This window comes from Panthera leo, chromosome A3 (genome assembly GCF_018350215.1).
Source record: "Panthera leo isolate Ple1 chromosome A3, P.leo_Ple1_pat1.1, whole genome shotgun sequence".
NCBI lineage: Eukaryota > Metazoa > Chordata > Mammalia > Carnivora > Felidae > Panthera > Panthera leo.
The window spans coordinates 11197225-11217568 of record NC_056681.1 but is presented as its reverse complement, the minus strand read 5'-3'; the positions used below and the strand labels follow the sequence as shown (position 1 = coordinate 11217568).

General features: G+C 54.0%; 1 protein-coding gene and 1 long non-coding RNA gene across 2 annotated transcripts in view; one reads left to right on the top strand and one right to left on the bottom strand.

Moving 5' to 3' along the window:
• RIPOR3 (RIPOR family member 3) overlaps positions 1-13409 on the bottom strand; it is a 73710-nt gene extending 60301 nt beyond the window's left edge. The window contains exon 1 of the mRNA XM_042930677.1: positions 13356-13409. Coding sequence (XP_042786611.1) covers positions 13356-13358 — 3 coding nt within the window. The 5' untranslated portion in view covers positions 13359-13409. The remainder of the gene's footprint in view (positions 1-13355) is intronic.
• Positions 11032-20344, top strand: part of LOC122215423 — a 28677-nt gene continuing 19364 nt past the window's right edge. Inside the window, exon 1 of the long non-coding RNA XR_006200367.1 lies at positions 11032-11163. This is a non-coding gene — a long non-coding RNA (uncharacterized LOC122215423). The remainder of the gene's footprint in view (positions 11164-20344) is intronic.

Genomic DNA, 20344 nt, shown 5'->3' with positions numbered 1-20344 from the left:
AGAGAATGAATGAATGAATGAATGAATGAATGAGACACCTGGCTGGAGCAGTGAGTTTACACAATCAGGAAATGAAGCCTGAGGGGTGGGACAGAATGAAGCTGTAAAGAGCCCCCAACCCCACCCCGGGCAGCTGCCACAAGGCCGAGTGCCCAGCTGGGCCCCCAGGAAGGTCCCTCACCAAAGTGAAGCCCCACCCCAACCCTCACTTTGTCCCAGCGGGTTTCTCCTGGGGCTGGAAAGGACCAGTGCTCAGGGGTGCCTGTGGCCGGGCGCCCAGCATCCTTTGCCCTCCACCCAGCCATCCCTACCCTGGGCTCTGCCATCCCTTCTTCGGGGATTATGTTCCCCTTGGGGCTGCTGTTGCCCAAAAGCTGGCCAGGCTCGGCGCCGTGGAGACAAACAAGCCACAGCATCTGATAGCTCTAGAAACTGACCCCCGTGGGAGAGCCGCAGCCAGCTGGCATGAGTCCCAGGAGCTGGCCACGGCTCCTGGGCATCGGTCCTGGGGGTGACGGGGGCTTTAGCCTTCCCGTGGCAACGGATGCCTGACTCCAAGTCAGAACAGACTTTAGACTGGGATACATGTCACAGGGCCTGGGAGTCTTAACAAATATCATGTCCAGCCCTCCTTGTCCCAGGTCTGTGTCACCCCCAGACCTGAGCTGGACCCGTCATGGTGCCCACCTCTGAACCCCAGTTTTGAGTGCCCAGAGATGCGTACGTCTGTTCCCCATCTCATCCGGGGTTGGAGCCACTTGGGCAGAAGGGGCACAGAGGCCACATGGCCATTGTCTGTCCTGCTCTCGCTCCTGAGCTGGGGATGCGAATCAGACCCTTGGTGTTCACAGGCATGGAGACTGGTTGCCAGCCCGTGGTAGTGGCTTGTGGTGACCCATCCCTCCTCCTGGGTCCTCCCCACCCAGGGGAGGAGGGTCCCCCCCTCTGGCCTAGCTGGGTGACAGCCAACATGGGCCCTGGTCTCCCAGTGAGGGGCAGGTACTAGCAGGAAGCTCCTGCACAGCGTGCGTGAGCAAGTTAGGAGCCTGGCCCTGACCCACGGCCAGAAGGCACAGGGCTCCTTGCTTCTCGTCCTGATTTTGCGTCTTCCCTACCAGTGCCATACTATACATCACAACGATTGGCAGAGGAGAATTTGCTCTGTGCCATTAGCTCCAGAAATCCCCATAAGCCCCCAAGGTAGGTTCTGCTATAATCCGTTTTACAGAGGGGCTGTCTAAGGCCTAGCTGGTCAGTGGGAGAGGCAGGATTTGAACCCAGGCAGTCTGGCTTTGGGACAGTGCTCTCTGTGATGTGGCTGGCTCCTACAGGCTTGCCAGCCACTCTCTCAGCTGCTAACACCCCCCCCCCCCCCCCGCCCCGGCAAAGTTCTGCAGGCTGGCTGGCTTTGTTCTTGGAGAGCCCCTGATCTGCCCAGGGGCCTCCAACTTTCTTGCTGGCTAAGAGAAGGCTCCTGGCTCTTCCTGCTGACAGAGTGGCTATTTCCCGGGCCCAAAGCCCCAGTTGTTGGAAATTACAATCCTTCCTCATGGCTCCCAGCTCATGGCTTCGAGGAGCTCCTGATTGCACATGTCTCCCATTAGCCAAAGCAAGTTATTTCTGTGGCCGTGACACAGGCGTGTTAAAAGGTAAACTGTCATACATCGTCTGGCGGTGTACTCGTTCGTCTCTGTCAGGCCCCATTCCGGCCCTGCCAGGACCCCGCGCTCCCCTAGCTGTCAAAGAAACAGCTTCATCCTGCCTGCAAAGGCCTTCGCCAGGCCCGGCCCGGCCCGGCCCGGCCCGGCCCAAGAAGTCGGGGGTTGAGGACCTGACAGAGGGAATCGCTTTGTGAGTATTTAACAGCATTGTCCCGATGACGAATAAATCACACCTTAATGGACCATTTTTCAATCTGTAACCCCAAGTCAGGACTCCTAAAATGTTACCAGATGTCAAGGATGAAATGGATGCCTCCGGCACGCTCCTGCACGCGTGAGGGTCGCACGCCTCCTACCTGCTTCCTACCCGCAGGAGAGACGGGCACTAGCGATCTGAGGCAGAACGCAACTTCACGTGAAGACGTGAGGCAACCCCCCCCCCCCACCCGCCTTTTATAGCCTCTTTGTGGGAGATGTGTCTGGAGAGAGTGGAGAGAGGTGTGGGCCAGGAGACAGCGTAGCTCAGATGGCTGGGATTCTAGGAGAGAGAGTACAGTGACTCGAAGCCCTTGGAATGGGGTTGGAGGGTCTCAGAACCTTGCCAGCTTTGGAGTCAGAAAGAAAAGGTTTGCTCCCAGATTTGCTATTTAGCAGCTGTGTGACCTTGAGCAAGGCAGTTCATCTCTCTGGCCTCAAACAGGGATAATCCTAGAACTCGCTTCACAAGGTTGTAGAGACGGGCTAAACGGGGGAAGGAATGAAGAGGGCACAGAAAAGTGCTCAGCGCCTCGTATGTGCTGCACAAACTGTGTGGTGAGAGACGTGTTAGTAATAGCTAATGTTTACTAGGAGCAGTGTCCCCCCAGAAATTCATGTCTACCCAGAGACCTGGAGTGTGACCTTACTTGGGAGTCGAGTTTTGCCGATGTGGTTAGTTAAGATGAGGTCATACTGGACGGAGGTGGCCCCACATCCAATGATCGGTGTCCTTAGGAGGGGAAGGAGGCCACGTGAAGCCAGTGAATCGATGCTTATTCATTTGTTGACCCGTCCGGGGCAAGTCCAACAGCAGCCGAGGCCGGCACCCGGGACCAGCATCTTCTGGCCCGTTCGACACCCTCAAACAACCCCTGAGGTCACCCCTGGATTTCTGCGATCTGGATTTGCTATCATTGCTGCTGCTAAGTCGGGGTGTAGGGTGGAACGGGGCAGGATGCAGGCCAGACCACCCGTTATGGTGCCGTCCCAACAGCAAAGATCCCCTCCGCTGGGTCAGGAGTGTTTTTCCACCAGGAAACAAGAACAGTTCATGTGAGTTTGTTCACCCTTTGTCCCAGGATACAAAAATGTGAGAAATGCACGAGGGCTCTGGCCACAGAGGGACACTGCATCTCGCCCCCGAGATCCATTTCCTGCACAGGGCTGAGGGTCAGGGCAAAGACCCCTGCAGGGAGAGTCAGGACGAGTACCGCCCTGCTGTGCGCTTGCCGTGGGGAGCCAGAGAGGCTCCCGTTTCTCTGGGCCCTGGTTTTCTTATCTGTAAAATGGGGGTGGTGATGCCTGATGCCTGGTCCCTGAGCTCACAGAGTTAAGCTCTAGCAGATGTCATAACTGCAGGTAAGGTCCTCTTGGGCTCTTTTCCTCTTGTTCTCCCAAAGAGGTCAACCGCATGAGACATGAGTCCCTCTCTCAGTGCCTCCCCCAGCCCCCACTTTATAACAAGCCGCCTTGACCCTGGCAGTCAGTCCGTATGTATCCACTAAGCACCAACTGCATGCACGATGCCGTGCCCGTCTCTGGGAGGATATTTACAGTTGTCAACACTGTTGATTAACAGTGTCAGCAATGGCCACTGTTTATTGAGCATTTGCTAGATCCAAAGCCTTGCGTGCTTTGCCTCTCTTAATCCTCGCAGCACATCTGTAAGACGGTGTCATCAGAACCCCGGTTTTTGAGAGAAAACTCCGTTCGGAGGGAATACGACTTGCCCAAGTCCACACGGTTAGTCTGGACTCCCTTTCTACCCTGCTTCCAAATGAGTCATTACTGCCTGCAGGCGCCCACAGCCCAGTGCAGTGATGAGACCCACCCATAATGAGACATTCCTAACACAAGCTTGTACTTCTCATGTCTGACATGGTGTCAGACACTTCATAGTGTTATGTCACTAAGACCTCCCAAGACCTTCCTGAGAAGTTGTTACCGTTATTATTATTATTATCCTGCTTAAACAGATGAGGACACACAAGTCCAGGGGGTTGTGTGGGTGGGAGTGCTAGAAAGTTAGGACCAAATCCAGCCTTCTTCCGCGTCTCAGATTCTCAGTCACTACTCATTTTTGCCTCCCTCAAGGGAGCTGGATACCGTTGGTGCTCAATCAGTACAGAGACAGACAAGGGTGTTGGAATCCAGATCCCGGCAGGCTTCCTGGAGGAAGAGGATTGCAGAGGATGGGCAGAACCTGCATGGCACAGATTTCCTGTCTCCAGACCACCTCAGGGCATCTGTCAGGAACCTGGGAGCTGGATGGCCCAGCCGCAACCTTCTGAAACTCACTTCATGGAGCCTCACTCCCCTGAGGGACTCCAGAGGAATCTGTCCCACCTAACCCCGCCTCCCACAGGCCTGTCTGCATGCCAGGCCAGGGCTGGCCCTTCACCCACAGACCTCTCATTCTGCAGGCCCCAGCAAGGAAAATCAGAGCCAAGGTTATCGTGGGGGTCACATACCTTAGGGGAGGGGTGGGTGTACAGAGCCACAAGTTATTCAGTGCAGCATTATTTGCGATCACAAAAGATTGGAACCAGTCTCACGTCCATCAGCAGGGGACTAGGTTAAGATACTTTGGCGTGATCACCTACGACTCAGGTGTCCACGGGGGAAGAGCGGGAGGCTTGTGAGTAAATACTAAAAGCTGACATTTATGAGGGACTTGACCCTCTCCCGAGTGCGTTAACTCATTTGACCCTACGTCAGTCTCAGGAGGAGAGACCGTTATCGCTTTAAAGTGAGGAAACCGAGGCACCAAGAGGTCGAGTCCCCTGCCCACCGCTCACGGCTCTGAGCAACACAGCTGGGCTTGGTGCAGGCAGTGCGTGTCAGAGCCCCGCTCAGCAGCACCCTGCCGCGTGGCCTCCTGGCTCCCCTGTCCCAGGGGCCCCTCTGCCGGGAACTCCCCGGAACCTGGGAGAGGAGAGAACCACACAGGTGACCTTCAGCACCTCCCGGCCCACGCTGGCCTGGGGGAGCAGGTGTAACCAGAGGAGCCTGACTGAAGCCTCCCTCGTCTGCAACAGATTGTGATAACTCGGACGCGGTGGTAGCCAGCTTCTCTCCACAGTCAATTATGGCCAGCGGGGGCCCACTGGTTATTTTTATAGCCTTTCCTGGAGTCATGACAAGGAAAACTAAACGAGCCACAGGACCCCTTTCATCACTAACAGCCGGGTTTCACAGTTGGGGGTGGAGGAAGGACAGAAAAAAATCACTTTTTTCCCCACTTTGGAGCTAATCAACAGAACTCAAGGCTGGGCGGCCAACGTGTTGGTGTTGAGAAAAGCTGTTCTCGAGCAGAACTAATTGGCAACAGGAATGGAATCTTTTCCCCCAAAAAAGTATAAACACGCTTGATCCCTGGGAATTACCCTTTGGAATAGGTATTCCAGACATGTTGTGTGCAACTGCACGGCCCTTCGGCTCACACAGGCGAGGCCAGAGGCGGCCTGCACTGCTCGTGGCTCAGCCTGGTCAGCCTTGTGCTCAACGGGATGGTCACAAAGGCCAGTGGCCCAAACCAGCCCAGCCCGGAGTGGACATTTGCTCTCCTGCTGCCCCGTACCCCTTCCTTCCTCGTAGAAACAGCAGTTGGCTTTGGGATACCTCATGCCCTGATTTGCAGACGCTGGTTTGGGTGGAATTCATCCCCTCTCTGCTCCGGGGCTGAGCCCTGGTAGGTGTAAGCCAGTGAACAGATTCCAGGAAATTTTTAGGAATAGGCACACACCCCAATAAGAAACAATAAGGTACAAAAAGGAATATTTAATGACGCTTCTAGAGAAGAGAGCTCTTGCCATTTTTAGAGGTGCAGAGAGGTCGAAGCAACCTACCCAGAGGCACACAGCATAGTAGAAGGGGATCCAGGATACGAACCCAGGTCTGTAGGATTGAGGAGTTTTTTTTTGACATTTGACTTCTAGGCTCTACCAAGAGGTGGCGTAACCTCGCGAGGAAGCCAGACGAGACGGATTCAGACCCATCTCTGCGGTTTACCACCTGTGTGACTTCAGGCAAGTTACTTAACCTCTCCGCACCTCAGTTTCCATATCCGTGAAGTGGGGCCTAAAAGAGCACCTCTATCTGTGGGCTCTGAGGGTTGAATGGATTAACAGCAGTACATGTAGGGTATGAGCAACTGTACCTGTCACGGAGTGAGGATCTGTCCCCACCCGCGACACTCTGTTGCCCCCACACGGGAAGAGCCAGACCAACTAACGGCTAGAGAAGGGGAGGAAGGCGAGAGCAGTGCTGTCCGGGCAAGCTCTGTGATCCCTGCTCCGCGTTTTCCCCCCTGTGGCACGGCTCTCGGGCTCGGCTCCTCTCCGGGAACAGCCACACCGCAAAGATATGAGACATCACGAACCCGCGGCCCGGTCGAGGCTTTTGGATATTCTTAGACCCAGAGATGCACAGTCAGTGGCAGCGGGGCCCGTCCGCGGTGGTGGTGGTAAAGAGCGGGGGGAGGTGCCACCCGGTCGCGTGGCAAAAAGGAAGACGTGAGACAAATGCCCTGTGGTAGGGGGCTCGCGTGAGTTGGCACAGCCACGCCGGGAAATGGTTCAGGACGTTATTTCCCGTCTCCTGCACCCCAGCAGTCGCGCTTCTGGGAATGCGCGTGAGACCCACGCCGGCGTGCACGGCCCGGGACAGGTGCAAGAACGCTCAAAGCAGCGCCTTTCAGTTTTGCAGACAGACAAGTGGGAAGCACCCCAAATGCCTGCGGACGGGGAACACAAGTGGCGACGTGCCGCGTCATAGCACGCGACAGTAGAAAAGAAAGAAACGAGCCGTGTGCCATCACGGGGATAAATTTTAGTGGCAGATGCTTTATGAAAACATAAGTGGCGCAAGACAACATATATCTTTTTATAACCTTTAAAATTAGTGAAAGTCAATGTATCATTTTTGTATAAACGCAGAAGCTGTATAATTTTTTTCTAAACAAGGGAAGTCGGGATGATGAAAACACTGCAAGGGGACAGTGCTGTCGGTTGTATGACACTGAGAGTGTGTTCGATGCCATTATAAACTTGAAAATGGTTAAAGTGGTAAATTTTATGTGTATTTTTGCACTAATTGAAAAAACCTTTTTAATGTTGATTTGAGAGACAGAGAGAGCATGCGCACGAGTGCGAGCAGGGGAGGGGCAGAGAGAGAGGGAGACAGAGGATCCAAAGCGGGCTCCAGGCTCTGAGCTGTCAGCACAGAGCCCAGTGTGGGGCTCAAATCCACAACGGTGAGATTGTGCCCTGAGCAAAACCAAGAGTCGGACGCTTAACCGACTGAGCCCCCCTGGGTGACCCGCCACAATTTTTTTTAAAAAACCATAGGAAGGTAAACACAAAATTTAAGCTCATACCTCCTACAGCGGGAAGGAGCATGTAAGCAGATGTAAATAGTTGTGAAAGTTCTAGTTCCTGGGCTGGATGGCGGCTATACAGGGGTTTTTTTGTTTTTTTTTTTTAATGTTTATTTATCTCTGAGAGAGCAAGACAGAGCACAAGCAGGGGAGGGGCAGAGAGAGAGGGAGACACAGAATCCGAAGCAGGCTGCAGGCTCTGAGCTGTCAGCACAGAGCCCAACGCGGGGCTCGAACTCACAAGCTGTGAGATGATGACCTGAGCTGAAGTCGGACGCTCAACCGACCAAGCCACCCAGGCGCCCCAATATACAGGGGTTTTTATAAATAAATGTAGTGAGACTGCTTGATGGAAGGGGGTGGGACCGTTCCAGGGCCTCTCTCAGCATGTCTTGAGAAGGTTATGATTAACTCGCTTCTACCTGACGTCCGCTTTATAAGTCGAGGAGAGCTCTCGGGACCAGGGGTCTAACGGCTGCTGGACCAGTGAGCAAGGCCTTCAGCCATTCCCTCTGGTGTGAACCAGGCGTGGGACTCTTTGGTCCCTGGTGGGTGGGGACACCCGGTGGTGCATTTCGAGGGCATGTGTATGCCACATGCTTCCTCCTGCAGCGGATTCCTGCCCCCTCACTCGTTTGGAAGGCAGTGCTGGGCATGCTCCTCAGAGGGGGGCTCCCAGCCACACAGGGGCGGGGATGGTGGGTCCAGCTCAGGGGATAGCCCGGTGACAGCCCCCTGGCCACAACAGAATCCCATACTCTGCCTGATTCCCGGCGTGTCCGCACTCAAGTGTGGAGATGGTGTTGTTCACAGGGCCCTCCGTGCCCACCTGAGATAGATGAGAGGGGTGAGCACAGGAGCCACGTGAAGAGTCCAGAATGTGAGCTGGGGTTGGTCTGACAACACATCCAGTGATGTACAATTCAGCTGACTCTCACTGTTATGCAAATGAACGGCCACTGCATAAGTTGGCACAGGCTATTAGAATGTGGTATTCATAAATGAAATGTAGCGTGTGGCTGGAGATTCCTGGTGACCCTAATTCAGGGTTCTCCCAAAAAATCCGACTGCCTTGACACCCTTGGCAACATAGCAAGGCAGGTATTTCCACAAGTATTAATTGAGTGCCCACTGTGTGCCTTTATTGAGTGCCTACTCTGGAATATAACACTGAACAAAATAGGCAAAAAAAAAAAAACCAAAAAAAAAAAACCTGTGCCTTCAGGAAATTCACATTCCAGTAGGGGACATTTAAGAAAAGAAAATGATATAGTATGCTAGATGATGATAAGTGGTAAGGAGTGAGCCATATGGAGAACGAGTGTCCCAGGCAGAAGGGAAAGCAATGCAAAGGTCCTGAGGCAGGACTGTGCCTAGCACAACTGAGAACAGCAAATGTAGCAAGGAGGAGAGCAGGGGGGGTAAGTCACATCCTGCTGGGCCCTGTGGGCATGGTGAAGCCTCGGCCTTTTACTCTAGGTGAGGTGGGACCAGAACTGAGAGGCACAGGGTGTTCTGAGCAGAGGAGGGACGGGATCTAATTTCATTTTAACAGGACCCCACCGGCTGCAGGTAGAGAACAGACTGTCAGAGAAGCAAGAAAAGCAGAGACACCAATGGGGAGGTAACTACCACAGTCCAGAGACAAATGGCCTCTTGAACCAGGGTGAGGGCAGAGTGGGGACAGGAAGCGGTTAAAGGAAAAGCCAATAGAATTTCTTTTTTACTGAAAAGTGGAAACAGCTGGGTTCTACTTGTGTGTTTTGGGGTCAAGAAAGTTTGCGATGTGGTTATCAAAATGGATCCCTTCTTCCAGCTTCCTGGGGCTTCTGATACGCAGGCATTGAAAGGAATGTTTTAAGGACGCCTGGGTGGCTCAGTCGGTTAAGTGTCTGACTCTTGGTTTCGCGAAACTCACAATTCATGAGTTCGAGCCCCGCGTCGGGCTCTGTGCTGACATCGTACAGCCCGCTTGGGATTCTCTCCCTCCCTGTCTCTCTGCCCCTTCCTGCCTCTTTCTCAAAATAAATAAACTTTAGAAAATTTGAAAGGCATGCTTGAGGTCTCCATGAGCTAACATGGATGAACACTCGGGGTATATTGGCGGGTGAGAAAAGGAAGATACAAAATAGAATAGATAGAAAGATCCCATTTTTGAAAATTGAAATTACAAAAAAAAAGAAAGATGTGAAAATGGGTGAATGAATGGTCTGGAAGGATAGACACATGACTCTCCACTGTGGTTACCGGGAAGGGGGGCCACTGGGATTTAAGCTCAGGATCGACCTCCGGACCACACAAAATAAAATAAGTGTAAAACCCACTTTTAATTCTCTTTAAAATTGCAATGAGGGGCGCCTGGGTGGCTCAGTCAGTTGGGCGTCCGACTTCGGCTCAGGTCATGATCTCGCGGTTCGTGAGTTCGAGCCCCGCGTCGGGCTCTGTGCTGACAGCTCAGAGCCTGGAACCTGCTTCGGATTCTGTGCCTCCCTCTCTCTCCGCCCCTCCCCCGCACTTGCTCACTCTCTCTTTCTCTCTCTCTCTCTCTAAAAAACAAATAAACATTAAAAAAAATTGCACCGAGCATGGCTCTGTTCTTGCCATCAGAGCTGTGCTTCTCTTAGCCCATGACCCCACCTGGGCCTCCTCCTTGGCCTCGACTGTAAGAGACGGAACTCTGGAATGAGAAATACTTTCCTCTCCTTGCTGGCTTGGGAGATCTGGAAAAGGCCCACCTGGCTCCCAGGGTTTCTAAAAATAGAAAGTTGTCTTAACTTTCCTATAGGTTTGGCTTAGCTGTTCCTTCTACTGATTCCAAGATGCTGTTTCTGTTAGAGAATCATGCTTTGCGCATGAAAATGAAGTGCGGTGGGGGCGAGCCCTTAAGCGGATGGAATTAACCCATGAGGGGTCGCCAGAAATGCCCCCACATGTGGAGCCAGTGAAGGCAGCGAGGAGCCCGGGGCCTTTGCCACTGCCCGTGTAGATGACACCTCTACCCTACCCAGTCTCTGCATCCATTCCAGTGCTCAGAGGGGAGGAGAGGAGTTGGACTGTTGGTGTGTTCTAGGCAAGAGGAGGAAGCTGAAGCATTTGTGTCCTGGCTTCGAGTCTGGAGTCTTAACTCTCATGGAGTGAGGGCTGAGGATGGCCCAGGACAGGATTTCTGAGACCCTGAGCACAAGCATATGTGCTGCGGGGCCATTGGTGTGCTGGTCAAGTTAACACCCAGCCTCCAGGGGAGATCGAGTGTGCTTGCGCGTGTGTGTGTGTGCGTGTGCGTGTGTGCACCTAGATACCCACATACACACTTAGGTTTATTACACATTGTACTGAAGTAAAGGATGAGTCGCACACAGTTTACAAATACAGATAAGATGTGTGGGCTTCATACGCTCAACTGATTCACCCAGGGTGGTTTTGTTGATTTTTGCCCCCAACTCTTGTACCTGTAATCAGCCCGTGGTCACAGCTGATGAGTGAGGGCAATTCTGGAAATTACGTCTGGAAAAACACCAGTTACAACTGATGAGTGAGGAAAGCTGGTTGGGATCTTCCATCCCCTTAAGGAATAAGACCAAACTGATACAACGAAGCGTATCGGAGTTGCTTCATCTGTCAGCAAAGGGAGCAAGTGCCTTCGTTTTTCTTCACGAGAAACGGCCGCGGAGGTGCCACTTTTATGCCTAATCTGCGTCATTAATGTTTCCTGTCTCCTTTCTCAAATCTAGACAGTGAACAGATCGAGCCCTGAGTTGTACTGTTACCAGTTCCCGTGGCGTAACGACTCCCGCCGTGGCCGATTTCAGGCTGCCGACTAGAAGTCACTCCGCCCGGCCTTGGGGACAGACATGCAGCGGCAGACAGGTACCGCGGGAACATTCCTAACAGCGACGCGTCCTTTCAGAAACGGAAAGCGATGGGCTTTGATTACTTCCTCCCTTTGCAGCATCATTTATTTGGTTACAAGCTCATGAAATTTAATTTTTAATAATGGCTCTGTTTGGCGAGTTCACCAGGTTTCTGAAAATCTGACACTTGGCTTTCCAGAGCCGGTACAAGCTGGCTCCAACACACCGCCGTGTAGGGAGCACGTGGCAGAGAGTGTCCCGGGTTGGGGAGGAAGCTCTTCCCTCCGTCTCTGCCCAGAACCCAGAGCGGCTTGGGTACGGAAAGGGTAGGGGCTCTGGGAACCTCAGACGGACAGTGGCCTTGGGGGCAGAGGCAAGAGGAAGCCGGAGAGGACAAGCAGGGCAAGAGCCCAGTCGGTGGGCGTATGTGAGACACCACTCTGCAGCTCCCCAGAAAGATCTGGGGGGTCCTGGGGGCGGTGCTGAGTTTCCGCTGAGGGGTAGGTGACGGCTTCCCAGCCAGCACGCATCTGGGCTCAATCACTCCCCACAAAAGCAACCCGTTCGGCTCCCAAAGGCCTGTGACCGCTGACGTCAGTAACGAGGCACTTTGCGCCATCGGTCTCTTCTTCAGGCCCGCCTTTGTGCCAGCCTCGGGCGCCTTCCTGGTGGCAGGGCTCTGAGGGAGACCGTCCTCTCCTAGAAGCTTGTTGAGCACTTAAGTGCCCTCCAACCAGAGTCACAGAGTTTTAGAGTCGCAAAGAGATTGCAGAGATTTCCTAAAATAATCCCCTCGTTTTGTAGATGAGGGAACACAGAGGCCCAGAGACGGGAGGTGACAGAGGCCCAGAGATGGGACGTGAGTTGCTCAGGGCTACAAGAAAAATCCAGGGCAGAAGTGGGTAGGGTGACCTATCATCCCTGTGTGCCCGGCACCGAGGGGACTGCCGGGCCCCCACCCAGGTCTCAACTGGAGCCCAAGACAGAGGGCCTGAGCCAGTCGCTGAAAGGAAGGAGGCCTGAGCCAGAGGTGCTGCAAGATGGAATTTTCCAAGAGAAGAGAGGAGAGGAGGCCACATCGTGGTGCTGGGATCTCCAGCTCCGCCCGGAGGCCTGTTCCCCGTGGGATCTCCCACCTGCCGGCTGTGTCATTGTAACATGCGTCCCTCCGTGCCAGGGAGACGCTCTGGGACTTTCATCTGTGTCTTGTCTCTGGCTGCCGCTGCCACAGCTGTGGGGATGTCTATGCAAATAGCCGCCGATAATATTAATATGTGATTCCCCCAGGGGAGGCGGTGGAAAGCTCTGTATGTGTTTCACAATTCTGTTCCATCCAGAGGAGGAGTGGGGGCCCAGAATGATTCGAAACAGATTTTTGGAAAGGCAGAATAAAATTGGAACAAAACCCAGTAGAGGCATGTGCCACTCTCCCCACGCCCAGCCCTCTCCACCCCTGCCTGATACTAACCCTCCTGTCCTGCCCCCAGGAGCCTCCCACGGCAGGGGAGCAGGGTGGCGGGCACTCTTCCTTCAAGCCGGGGGCCCCTGCCGATCCCAGGACGTGGGCCCCCACCCTGGGCGGACATACCGTCCGGAGGTACAGCCTGCTCAGCCTGTGGCTTCCTCTGACTTCCCTGCCCCCCCTCCTACAGGGAATGCTCCCCTTGACACCCCCCTCCTCCTCCACCCCTGCTTCCTGGGGAGATCACAGAACCCTAGAACAGGAAACAGCCCACTGGAAGCAGAAAGTGCAAGTCAGAAAGACAGAGACCTCATTCCGATCTCTGCCGCTGACCAGCCGTGTGACCTTGGGCAAGTCACTTCACTTCTCTGAGCCTCTCTTTGCTCAGTGTACAACGAGGGCAATACTACCAGGCGCACCAGAGGCTCATGGCGATTCCTGGGCTGGAGCTTCGCAAATGCCAAGCACGGCGCCTGACACTGGCAGGTAACACCAGAGACACGGTCCTAGTGAAAGCCCCTTGAAGATCAGCTGTCGACCCACGCCGCGTCAGCGAGGAACACACGGAGGCCCGCCTCCGGGAAAGGGAGAGAACTTGCCCGAGGCCACACTGCGGCCCCTGCAATCCCATCCCGCCTCTTCCTCACAGCCTCCCTTCCCCGGTGGAGCACCAGGGCGGAGTGTGAGGGGGGCCGCCCTCCACACCTCACCTCCCTCTAGCGTCTGGTCCACACGCCAGCACTCACCATGGAGCAGGTACGGACTTTCAGGCCCGGTCACGCGTCCTCCTCCAGGCAGCCCGGCTTCCTCTGCCGCCCAGGCGAGTGTCGGCTGCCGGTTCCCATCCGGGGCTGGAGTCGAGCGAGGACCCGGGGAAGCCAGTCCAGACTGGCCACTCAGAAGGTCGCTTCCGAGGAGCCCTCTGTCCCCCAGCCTTCCTTGTGGTGCCGCAGGACGTGGGACGGCACGCCGCAGGGCTCCGATAGCACGGCCCGGCTCTTATCTGGCCCGTGTCAGGGTGCGGGCAGCCGGAGCCGGGGTTCCAGGAAGCCCGCCTGGGGCCCCCCCGGCCGGCCGCTCTCCCCGGATGCTGCCTGCTGCCGTGGATGTAGCCGATTGCCCGTCAGTGTCACTGAGCTCTGCCACGGAGGATTCCATGCTGGCCCCCAGCAGGCGGGGCCCCCACCCCTTCACGTCCCACCCCCCACTCCCATCTTGGCAAGGGGACGGGAAAAGGCAGCTAATTTCAAGTCCGCACAGCGCTTGTGGTCGTGTCCTGAACTCTCCACGATTAATCACGGAGCATCTGATTTCTGCTTTGCCTCAGAGGGGGGTGTGGGGACGCCTGGAAGTTTCTGTTTACTCCACTCTGCGCCGGGGCTGTGTGCTAATCACAAACAGACAGGGACGCAGCCTTGCCCTGCCTCCCCTGCCTCTGCCTCCTCTTCTTACCTTGCCACTTTCAAGTCCCCTCCTCGCTTTCTCTCCTTTTCCTCCTTTCTTCCCTCCTCCCCATGCGACCCCCTCTGTCTGTGGGATCTGATCCTGCACACACCCCTTCCTGTGCTCCTTGTTTCCCGGGTGTCCCATTGTCCCCTCTGCACCTCCCACTTCTCCTAGGGTGCAAATTAGCTTGGCCCTTTCCCTTTATGTCTTTAGAGTTAGTGGCCCGCTTCTTTTACTCCCTTTTTTCCTTTTTTTTTTTTTCTCCAGCCTAATCTTTTCAGGGTTTGCCCCCACCCCTGCCGCCCCTGTTACATGTGTATATACGACTCCTACAGACTTGATGGTGTCCCGGTCAGGGGGTGGGGTCCAAACACGACAGACACACAGGCGGGTTCCTTTTGTCACCTTGGCACATCAGCTTTCGGATTCCGCTCGGAGAATGGACTCGGGAACAAAGCCCCCATTGACCAGCCCTGCAGAGGAGCCTGGCCCTGCGGAACCATCCAGCCTGTAACACCTAGAGATGAATTTCTCTCTGCCTCCCCTTGGCTCCCTTCTACCCCCTGCAGCCACTGCAGACGAGGAGCCGGGAGTAAACAAACAGCTCCCAAAGAACAGGAACTGCCACCCCTCCCCACAAACACACACACATACTCCGAAGAGTAATTTGGGTTTGCCAAGACCTTTAAAAACCAGAAATAAGCAAACAGCCGCCACCCAGAACATAACTTAGGCCGGTGCCTACGGAGGCGTGCACGCAGAGGTTTGTTAAAAAAAAAAAAAAAAAAAAAAAAAGTTTGTCATAGGAAACAATTGAAAATGGATTACTACAGAAACACATAGCAAGCCTGGAAAATCAGTCTTAAAGGATTTGAACCAAACTGGGTTGTGAAAAGGGACTCACGTATTACTTGTGTCCCAAGCAGCGTCCTCTTCCACACCCGTATGCGGAGAAGATTTCATCCAACCACGCGCCCCCTTGGACTAACTCAAAATTCTATAATGCGCCAGCCGAGAAATGAACAACAGTGCTGAGGAGCGAACCCAGCAATTCTGCAAACACTCAAGTGTGATCACCTCCAGTTCGATCGGGGACCCCTGAGCCAGCAGTGACTTACCTTAAGGGCAGAGGAGCTGAGTGAGTGTGGAGGGGGCTTAGGTCTCCTGGAAATGAGGACAGCAGATACGTATTAGAAAGGAAAGAACTCGAAAGTGTGGAACTTGGCTTCAGGAAACAACGTCACCGACTCCAACTCCTAAAACACGAAAACCATTTTGAAACACCTGACGGGGATGAATCCAGACCTTATGGAAAGAAAAGGCCGCTGAGCAGGCGGTTGTCAGTTTAAGACGGTCGCCTCCCCCATCACCAATGACACGCAGGGCCCCGTCTCGTGGACACGACAGGCAAGCGGACCTCGCGTCCCATGCAGGGAGCACCTCTCATGCTGGTGGTGGGATTCTCGTCTCGTGCCTGCTTGGCTGTGGGAACTCAGCAGAGTCACTGCAGAGAACACGAGTGAGACGTACTGCCCATCTCCGAGCCAGGGGCACCCAGCTCCCTGGTGTCACCCTCCGGTGCAGAAGGAAGCTCCAGGTTTGAGCCCCGCGGTCTCAGACGCGGCGTTTCCAGCTGTCAGAGTGAGTGGCATAGGGAGATCATGCCCGGGGCTGCCCAAGACGACGTTAGGAGACACACAGCCGGCAGGACACGATGCTGAACCCTACGGTGGGAAAGCCCTTTTACTCCTCTGGCAGTGTTCTTCCAACCCCATCTGGCCTATGAGAAAGTCTCAGCTTCGACCACCTCTCCAACATTTACTGATTTTCCTTTTTAACAGGGAAAGCAGGCCTCAGGCTCGGGTCATTCAGCAGCCAACAGCATCTAGCTAGAATGGTGTTCGGCCAGTGATAATGGAGGACGGGCAAAATCCTAATAGGACGTGGAGTAGTGTTAATAATAACGTATTAATATTAGTTCATTAGTTGTGAACAGATGTACGACAGTCATGTAGAATGTCAGCGAGAAGGGAAACAATCAGAAGTTGGGTGCGGGGTAAGAGTTCTCTGTACTTTCTCTGCAACCTTTTCATAAATCTAATACTATCCTAAATTTTAAAGTTTATTTTTTTTTTAAGTTTATTTAAATATTTTTAATGGGCTCAGATAAAAATAAGTTCATGCTGGTTTTTTTTTAATGTTTATTTATTGTTAGAAACAGAGCATGAGCAAGGGAGGGACAGAGAGAGAGGGAGAATCCGAAGCAGGGTCCAGGCTCTGAGCTGTCAGCACGGAGCCCGACGTGGGGCTCAAACCCACAAACCGTGAGATCATGACCTGAGCTGAAGTCAGATGCCTAACTGACTGAGCCACCCAGGAGCCTGCCCCCACCCCGACTCTGCCATGCTGGTTTTAAAAATGTACATACGGCGGGGCGCCTGGGCGGCTCAGTCGGTTGAGTGTCCCGAGCCTTCATTTCGGCTCGGGTCATGATCTCACAGTTCCTGGGTCCGAGCCCTGCGTCAGGCTCTGTGGTGACAGTGGGGAGCCTGCTTAGGATTCTCTCTCTCTTTTTCTCTGGCTCCATCTGTCTCTCTCTCTCTCTCTCTCTCTGCCCCTCCCCCATTCATGCTTTCTCTCAAGATAAATAAATCAACTTGAAAAGGAAAAAGTAAGTAAACTTACAGAAAAGTCTCGGACCCACAGTCCCAGAATCTCCTCTACAGGCTCTGTGGGCACACGCCTTCCAGTTGGTACAGCATTTCCACTACCTTCCAACTCTTTCTCCATCGCTGTCCGTGCTCCCCTCAAGGTGTTTACCATCCCACTTTCAGGCTGAGTATTTCGGGGACAGAGACGAATAAGGAGGAAATGTTCTAGCAGGAGGCAGATGTGTAAATAGAACCCAGATGCCAAGTGCTAATTTCAGCCCAGGTAGTAAGTGCTGGGCGGGGCAGTGCCTTTGAGAAAGAAGGGGATGCCCCCCAGGAAGTGTGTCACCAGGGAAGGATGAGTAAACAGAGAGGTTACGTGATCTTTCCAGAGAACCTTCCTTCTCGGGCCCTCCGGGTAAAGCCAAAACGTGCACCGCAGAGCCTCCTAGCCCTCTCCTGCTTTGCCCCCGTGCCTGAATACACAGAATACACATCAGAGTTCTTAAGGTGCCAGCCCTGTCCTGCGGGTTCCCCCAGCTCCCTAGTCCTCTCTCCCCTTGGGCTTCTCTCATCGGCCCTCCTTGGCTGTCACCTAGTTAATACCTTAACCCTTTCCTTGCTGGCACCCGCCAAGAGGCACGGTCTCCCAGAGCTTTCTCTGAGCCCCCACTCTGGGTGCGGAGCCCCTCCCGGTGCTGTCCTTACTGCCTTATCATGGCAGAGCTATGGCAGCACGCAGGCCCTGGGGTCCAGTCGCGACTCCTCCGTTCCCAGCTGTACGCGTGGCCTTGGCCAAACCGCTCAACCTCCCCAGGCTTCTATTTCCTCATCTGTAAAATGGGAACAACCATACTGCCTCAGTGGGTTGTTCTAAGGATTAGATGAAATAATACCTTCCTGCTTAACGTGCAGTCTAGGGACCAGCAGACTAGAGCGTCTTAGTAGGGTCCCACGTCCCACCCCAGACCTCCCAAACCAGATCCTGCATTTTCCCAGGGCCCCAAAGTGATTCCCATGCATGTTAAACTTGGGAAGCATGAGACACTATGCGGAAAGTGTGTAGGTTGCCGGTCTCGTCATCCTTCTCCACCTGGCCCGTCCTGACCAGGACAGCCATTGTGCCGTTACATACTTAGTGCCCAGAGCGTCATAGGTGCTCAGTGACTTAGGGCTGAATTCAGCCATTTGGCCAGGTCTCAGGAAGAAGCCAGACTGGGGCCCAGGTGGTCTCACTCCTGTCTGAGCCCTTTTGGACTCATGACTGCCATCAATGCCCCGGCATCCTGCAAGTTAGCAGGGACAAAATCTGGGGTGGTGAAAGGGTCTCCCGCTCAAGAAGTGGGGATGTGAGCTTAACAGAAAGAACAAACCCCCAGACTCATCCTGCTTGGTGAAAGCCATCACTTTCCTGAGAGTGACGTCAGAATCCCCCTGCTCTGTCAGCCCTGTCAACCTTTAGCACCGATGAGAATGTCAGGTTCCTGGATTCTTCCTGGAGATAAATATCCAGATCCTTCATTCCCAGGCTTCTCCACACTCCTCTTCACTCCAGGCACCTCTGCTCCACTGTGACAAACTACCAGTTCATCAGATAGACGACGGCGGCGGCTCTGTTTGGCTGGGGAAACCTTTAGAATGACAGGGTCCTGCTCTGGCCTCGGCCGGGGCCATAAACCTCGGTTCAGCAGAGGAATGAATTCGCCCTGAAGACCGGAGCTTTATCAGCTGAGGGGATTAGCAAAGGCCGAGTCCTGACCTGAAAGAAAATCCCAGACACCCTGCACACTCCCTTTGGGACCCTCCAGAGTCAAATATTTTCAGAACCAACTCCAGTTAAGTAAATAGTGTTCTGCACGTGAGTGCCCACAGGGTTTCTCAGAGGACCTGACATTCTCCACTTGGTGACTGTCATTTCCTTACAAACATAACATTGAAAGCGATCTTTGCATTCCCAGAATGACTTCTCCAGCTGAGGAATTCTCTGAGTCTCCTTGAGTTCAGGGCTGTTGCTTTGTTTTGTGCTTTTACGACAACACCGCCTAAATGCATCCTGTACAATTTGATAAGAGCCCCTTGCCCCCCCTCCCCGACCGTGCGTGTCTTTCTTTGCCACAAACTTCTAGTAAACTCTTCAAATATGCGCTGCCTAAATTGAACCCTGATGCTAGGAGCACTAATGGGGCACCCTCTTCAAAGCAAATCTCCACAACCCAACAGTTTACATGTTGCTGGAAACAATGGACTTAAGTGCACAATTTATTTGGGTTGGCTGGTTTCATGCTGGTTGGAATCTGCTTTGGGGGAAAAACAAACCCTGCATGTGTTTAGATTTATAATTTATACCGAAAGCACAAATACCTCGTAATAGGGCTAAAATGAGGCGCAGTTATGAGCAGGAGGCATGCACATGTTGGCTTTACTCTTTCGTGGACGTACTAAGATTATAAACGGCTTTTTCAGTTAAGCCTCCGCCTCCCCCACACCCCTCGAAAAAAGCCCATCCATGGCAGAAGGCTGACCTGTGTGCAAGGGCCCTGACCTGGTGCTGTCCAGCGGCTTGCACGGACCACCTCACTCCACCCTTGCCACGGCCTCATCCTGGGCGTCATGATCCCCATGTCAGGGAGGAGGAAACGGGGGCATCGGAAGATGAAGTCGCTTTCCCAAGGTCCCACAGCAAGTAATAGAGCCAAGGTTCACACTCGAGGGGTCTTGCTCCGGAATCAGAGCTCTCAACCCGTAGGTAACTTTTGTAGTAAAATCCACGGAACCGCTAGCCGGGATGCTGCATTAACTCGACTTTTTGTTTCCGTTGAGTTGGAAGAGAAGGCAAGTGGCAAGAGAATAAAATGATATCAGGACCTAACCAAAGCAAAAATAAGGCCCCGCTCCCCAAATCAAACCACACAAAATCTGGAAAAGAATACGTTCAGCCTCACCTCTACCTTCTGCACCTCCGTCTCCAGGGCCAGGGAAGGAGATGCCAAGTCCCAAGGGGAGACCCGGGGTCCCAGGGGACCTCCCTCAGTAAGAGAGCCGGCGCGGCCCTTCGGATTCCGGAGCCAGGAGCAAGAAGAGTGCGCGCCGGGGAGAGCGCCGTGGTGGGTCATGACAGCAAGGGCCCCCGGTGAGGATGCCTCCCTGGGTCCACTGCCCTTTGCAGGGCACTGATGCCACTCCGTCTAAAAGCCTGTGTCTCCACCCACTTGAATCTGGGCGGCACCGTGACTTGCTTTGACAGAATGAGATGGAGGTCATGGTCCGCCAGCTTCGGAACCAGGCCTCCCCCCTGTGCTTTCTGCCTTTGCTTTCACTTGCTTGGAATTTCGAGACAACAGATAGCGAAGAGGCCTGGGCTAGCCTCCTGGAAGACAGCCGTCCGTGTGGAAGGGCATCACGGTACCTCCGCTGACAGACCATTGCTGGACGTGTGGGTGAGGCCGCCTCGGCCCCTCCAGCCCCAGTCGAGTTGTCAGATGACTGTAGCCCCACAAGTGAGCCCGGGAAGGCCAGCGGCCCAGCTGTCCAGACCGCCACCCCACAGAACAGGGAGAAACGACCACCTTACTTGTTGCTTTAAGCTACTAAGTTTCGGGATAGTTTGTTACATACCAGCTAGAATGGAAATAATTGTT